This window comes from Sceloporus undulatus, chromosome 6 (genome assembly GCF_019175285.1).
Source record: "Sceloporus undulatus isolate JIND9_A2432 ecotype Alabama chromosome 6, SceUnd_v1.1, whole genome shotgun sequence".
Taxonomy (NCBI): Eukaryota; Metazoa; Chordata; class Lepidosauria; order Squamata; family Phrynosomatidae; genus Sceloporus; species Sceloporus undulatus.
This window is the reverse complement of record NC_056527.1, coordinates 57,123,381-57,129,380: the sequence shown is the minus strand read 5'-3', so window position 1 is coordinate 57,129,380 and position 6,000 is coordinate 57,123,381. Positions and strand designations below refer to the sequence as shown.

Genomic DNA, 6,000 nt, shown 5'->3' with positions numbered 1-6,000 from the left:
AGAAAATTGAAATAGTCTGAGTTCCCATACCTTGAATTGACCAGAATGGAGACTGCAGTCAAGAAATTAGAAGACTAGATTGTGGGGGGCAGTGAAGAAAGAACTAGACAAGATCCTAAAGTGTAAAGATATAACTCAGAACCCTAAAGTGAGGATAATCCAAACCATTGTACAGTCGGCCCTTCTTATACACAGATTTTTTTATACGTGGATTCAAGCATCCATGGTTTGAAAATGTTCACAAAAAGTATAAATTTCAAATATCAAACCTTGATTTTCCATTTTTATAAGGGACACCATTTTGCTATGTCATTATATTTAATGGGACTTGAGCATCCACGGATTTTGTTATCCACGGGGGATCTTTGAACCAAACCCCAGTGTATAACAAGGGTCCACTGTATTCCTTATCATCATGTATGGACATGAGAGCTGGATAATGAAGAAAGCCACTAGAAAGAAAATCAATTCATTTGAGATGTGGTGTTGGAGAGTAGTGAGAATACTGTGGGTGGTCACGAAAACAGACAAATGGGTTTTAGAATATAGATCAAAGCCATTTCCAGATCCCTGGAAATGAGGATGACTAAACTGAGACTATCATACTTTGGCCACATCATGAGAAGCCATGAATCCTTAGAAAATAGTTATGCTGAGAAAGGTAGAGGATAGTCCAACAAAGGAAAAAAAAGGCAGGCTTACTTATATCCTCTCTGAGGCAGGTGTTAAGGAAAGGGAGGAACAAACCATCACCTGTCTTCAAACAGCCCAGTCCAACCAGGGTAGAGGATAGCAGAGAGGAAGACCACATACCAGATGGTTAGATTCAATGAAACAGGCCACAGACCTGAGCCTGCAGGACCTGAGCAGAGCACTGGAGGACAGAGAGTCCTGGCAATGTCTCATCCACAGTCTCACGGTAATATTCATTTTCTTCTCAATTTGTTAGTTTATTCTGAAATTGTAAAGAAAAGGCCTTTTGAAAGCTTCCACCATGTTTGTGACAAGAAAATATCAACATTTTTTTTTCTAGTGAGAAGAATCACCATAACTGGGATAACAGGTTTTTGGCAAAGTAAACACTTGTGCTTAGAAACAGAGGCAAGACATATAAAATAAGTCGCAACACCTTTATTGGTTTATTGATATTCACTTGTGAAAAAAAATAAATGCCATTTTTCAGTGCTCTATTACCGCATTTTAGAATGGTTGACTATTTACTGCTCAAAAAGAGTAAAGAACAATACTTTCCAATTTAATATTTTGGTTCTCCTTTTTTATTCCACAAATGATATTATTTTCTCGGGGTACATCAAAAGGTCCTAATACATTCATGATTTTTTTAACTATTCAAAATGGTTAATTTTGTATTAAGATACATTCAGATAAAAAGATAAAGTTACATACTTGCAGTCAAGTGCACACAAACAGTTGGCAAGTAGAGCCAAAGAGAATGTGCTGAAATGTTTGTAGAATAAATAGAAATTGAAAACACATGCAATGGCTAATGCATGTGCTCATCTTCTCTCTTGCTCTCCTCTAACATTCTCATTGTTCACTGTTATATCAATGCTAGCTACTTCATTTAAAGAAAATGGACTCACCTGTCACCTTAAAAAAAAGCCCATTACAGTTCCACTAGTACAAATAATTATCAGTGCTAATGATTTTAGTAACAGTCTGGCACAATGGCAATGCACAGCAAATACATGTAGTGCAGTACTGGCATCAAAATAAATAACTGGGTTTGGTTTAGCCCAGAACAGCAACAGCCACCCACACAACCTATACATACTTACTGCACCAAAAAGAAAACTCAGAATTAAGCTTGGATCTGGTGCTCAAGCCACCAAGAAGTTCTCTTCATTGGTCCTATTGAAATGAATCATAGGGCCCGAACAGACAGGCCAAAATAAAGCTGCTTTAGGTCACTTTGGAGGTATGCTGTTTCAATGCTGCATGTGTCCTTAGAGGCCAGAAGCCACGCCACAGCCATGCTCCAGTCCTAAGGCCTGGAGCGCAGCGTTGATGCAGCTTCTGCCCCCTTAAGATGCATGTGTCATTTAAACAACATACCTCCAAAGTGACCCAAAGCAGCTTTATTTTGGACTGTCTGTTTGGACCCAAAGTCGTATAACATCATTCTGGTATGTCTCCCACTCATTTCAAAGAGGCTTGACAGAAGAACTTAATGGTACATTATGCTTCTTATCTATTTCTTCAGGAGTAGGCAATCTGGTACCTCCAGATGTTTTGGACTACCCTGACCCCAATCACTCGCTATACATACTGGCTGGAATTTATGCATGCTGTGGCCCAAAAATATCTGGCAGGTATCAAGTTACATACCGTTTCTATTTGCTCTCATGTCCTTTCAGACATTATTTCAAGTTTCTATATATTGGTCTGTTTTGGATAGAATGCTAAGCAATGTTTTAATATTAGCTGAATGAGCCCTGAGCTATCTCACTTCTCCTTTAACACAGTTGCAAGAATGGAAGCTAAACTAAACAGAGCTTCCTGTTACATCTGGATTAAGTGAAGCTTTAAACAGCTGCTGTTTAATCGTGGCTTGTTTGAAATAACCACAACTTAAACATATTGTGCTAACATGCAATTTAGTGTTTGATCTAAACAGGACCATTGTTTTTTTTGGGGAAGAAAAATCTAAATGCTGAAGTTTTTCAAAAGATGTTAGGTAAATTATATTAAATCTTTGGCTGGTAATACCTAGTATCTATGTTAACTTGGGTCTGATGGAAATAGATATGAAAGATAAATATTCTATGTTTAGAAAACTATCCACTGGATCCTTTTTAATACTTCAAAATCTGGAGAGAAGAAGCGGGAAGCAGCTGAAAATGTCATTGTTCTTCACTTGAGCACCCCTGTTAAACATTATTTGAAATTATTCTCTAAGGACACATACTATACTACATTGGTTTAAATTAGGATTTTTAACCATACCTACAATTAACTCTTTCAGTGACTTTGGCTCCCAAGATAGAAGTGGTTTTTAAAACCTTACAAAAGCAAGAAATAACTCTAATGAGTCTTTGTTTTGTTTTTGTGAGGCATGTGTTTTCAGTGTCTGCAACAAAACACTATTTTAAGCACTCTTCTTTCCACACTTCAGTGCAGCATTAAAAATAAAATGAACGCAGAACATGGATGTGCTAGAAAAAGCAACAAAGGCGTGTTCTCTTTCCAGACATCTAGCAGGCTTAGCAATCATTCTCAACACACAATTATTTCAAGTTTATTGTGTAAGGGAGGGACAAAAAACCCTTTTAAATAAGTTAGCCATATAAACCATGATTTTGGATACCCCCGCCCTCTACAAGGGCAAAACAAAATGATCAAATGCTAAGTTACTGCTTTGATGAACAACCAAAACTCCCTGTATTTGTGGGAGTTATTATGTGCACTAGCATTCCATAATTCTGATAGCATGATACCTAACTCTTGCCAGAGAAGGTGCAAGGTCAAGCTAAGCTAACTAGAGAATTAATTATTTTTTAACTCAAGATTGCTTTTTTTTCAGTGCAAAGAAAAACAAAACAGCTTTTCAAAAGGTTATCATGTTAAATTGTCAAAACTGTGTCATGATTCACTTATAATACATCAAGTACATATATACATTCCTGTACAAAGTTTACACTTTCCCCCCTCCATTAGGCACAAAGTTGATTTGTCAAACTCAACAGCAAATGGAAGAAAAAATCTTTTTAAAAATGTCTGAAGGAGGGTGTTTGGTAGGTCACTCATCTTAAACTTGTTTGTTTGGGAAGCTTAGCTCCCATTAGGATGCCAGGTGTTAAAGTTGATGGCCCTTTCATCTGCATGCTGGAACCCACCATAGTTGGGAAGCTTCGATTCCTTCTAATGCCGCTGTTCAACTGAATGCCCGCAATAGCACTTGTTGCAGCAGGACAACCCAAAGGCAGGCCTTCTGGTACCAGGCCTCCAGGAACAAAGGCTTTCACAGGCGTTTGAGCCCCACAGAGCAGAGGTCCATGTTCATGAGTTAATGAAGGATCTTGTGGTTGCCCCGAACTAACTACTTTGGCAATTCCAAACTTTTTTACTTTGTCCACTAAATTAAGGTTGGAGACAGACACATCAGTCTGACTCTCACTGTTCCTGATACTCTTTTTGTCCCTCACCTCCTTCAAAATGGAACTGGCTGGTTTGGAAGCAAGGAAATTGTCGTAAGGGGGACTCGTGCATTTGAATTCAAAAGATGGTGGGGAAGAAGAGGGTGTCTGCATAGGTGAGTTTGGAGGAGTGGAAGGAATGGCAGCCATTTTAGGACAGTAAGTACTCAGGAGGGTGCTCCTGCCAGCTCTGTCCCAGCTTTGAGGGTTGTACACTGCTGCTGATATCCCTCGTTCCTTGAGCAGCCACACAAGCCCTAAGGATGTGCTCATTGTAGTTGTTGACTCCCGAAGATTAGTGAAGGATTCCACCAAACTCAGACGCCGAGGAGTACATGGGGTAGCAACTGGGGTGCCTTTCAAATTGCCAACGCTGCTACAAGCTGGAGTAGGTGCTGCGTTAAGGCTGGAAGGGGAGAAAATAGAAATATGAGTGAAAGTCTTCACTGAAAGCCCTAGTGCTTAAATCGATTCAGGATGCTTGTGAGATGTACAGATATGCTACCCCTGTAAAGCACACATATAATAAACTTCACAGTGCTGTGTATCCCTTTGAGGGATCCCTGTCAGGTCAGTTTTAGCAAACACGTTTGTCCAGGATAACTGAACTAATGCTATTGCTTCTGCAACAACCTCTTCCGAGCACATTGTGAATGTAATTTCCTACAAACTAATTTTGACCTACAAGAAAAGTTGGGTGGAAGAAGCATTTGCCAGATATGGTAAATACTTAACAAACTAATAACACTACAGCTATTTATAAATAACCTAACAGGACACAAAGAAGATGTGAACCAACATCCTTTCTATTTTATCACTAGCTACTATAAAAGCCACACTTCTTCTGAACTCCTGCATTTTTTTTTTTAAAAAAGAGTACTCTTGCTATTTTAAAGCAGAGGTTCTCCAATGCAAGCTTCCTACAATGACAACTCTAATAGTGCCTCTGAGTCTGTCTGTAAAGCTATTAAATGTGAAAATTAAAGAAGTCTACAGCTGTATTAAAATCAAATGTAGGTTTCCCTTAATTTGGTGGAACATTATAGTTGCTTAGTTGTAAACTGTAATCCTGTTCTCAATGAAGAAGCAACAAGTGTGGAAAAGCTTGTAAGTTCTGCTGTGTCCATTTCTTTCATCAATTCCACAATTAAACCAAGTATGCCTATAGACACCAGAAGTGTCAAAGATTCCTCTCAGAATATCTCATACCTATTCATCCAAAAGAAGGCTGGCTATTATTAGTGGGAATTGTGAGCTCTTACCTTCTCGCTACATAATAAATATTAATTTTCATGTTATGTTGATGAATCACACTTGTCATGCTTAATGGGCATCAGTTTCAAATCACAGGGGAACTCCAAATCTCCTGACTTCCCACCCCCTCCAAGCAAACTCCACACAGCAGATTAAAAAACACCAATCATAACTCAATGCCATTAAAATAATGCAGATCAGGCAATATGCACTTTAAATTGCATGCAGGTATAGATGCTTGTTCAACTCTATCAATGTTATTAATTACAGAATTCCTCTCTCACTTCCCAATTGCTGATTCTACCTTTTCAAGTGTAGAATGTCAACTGGTTGACATTTCAACTGTCTGTAAATTCTGATTACAGTGGAGAAAAGATTAATGCAAGGTATTTTTTGTGGCAAAACAGTGAGCTATTTAATATCCTGGGTGGGGTTGATAATCCCCATGATAGCCTGCTTTACTATGGAGATCTACCAAAATCTGCAGCAACGTTGTAATTTTATTCAGTGAGTTCCAGGTTGGAGTTGCTCTGCATTTTTTGAAAACAACAACAACAACACAGCACCACCCAATTTTATACTAGGTATA

At 38.5% G+C, this 6,000-nt stretch overlaps 1 protein-coding gene across 11 annotated transcripts in view; it reads right to left on the bottom strand.

Annotated features, from left to right (window-relative positions):
- Window positions 1-1,111: 1,111 nt before the first annotated feature.
- TRAK1 (trafficking kinesin protein 1) overlaps window positions 1,112-6,000 on the bottom strand; it is a 92,067-nt gene continuing 87,178 nt past the window's right edge. For 7 of the 11 annotated variants that reach the window (XM_042472604.1, XM_042472598.1, XM_042472600.1 and 4 more), the window contains one exon: window positions 1,112-4,563. In XM_042472604.1, the coding sequence (XP_042328538.1) occupies window positions 3,765-4,563 (799 nt within the window). In that variant the 3' untranslated portion in view covers window positions 1,112-3,764. The remainder of the gene's footprint in view (window positions 4,564-6,000) is intronic. The other 4 variants (XM_042472606.1, XM_042472607.1, XM_042472609.1 and 1 more) reach the window with 3 other exon arrangements.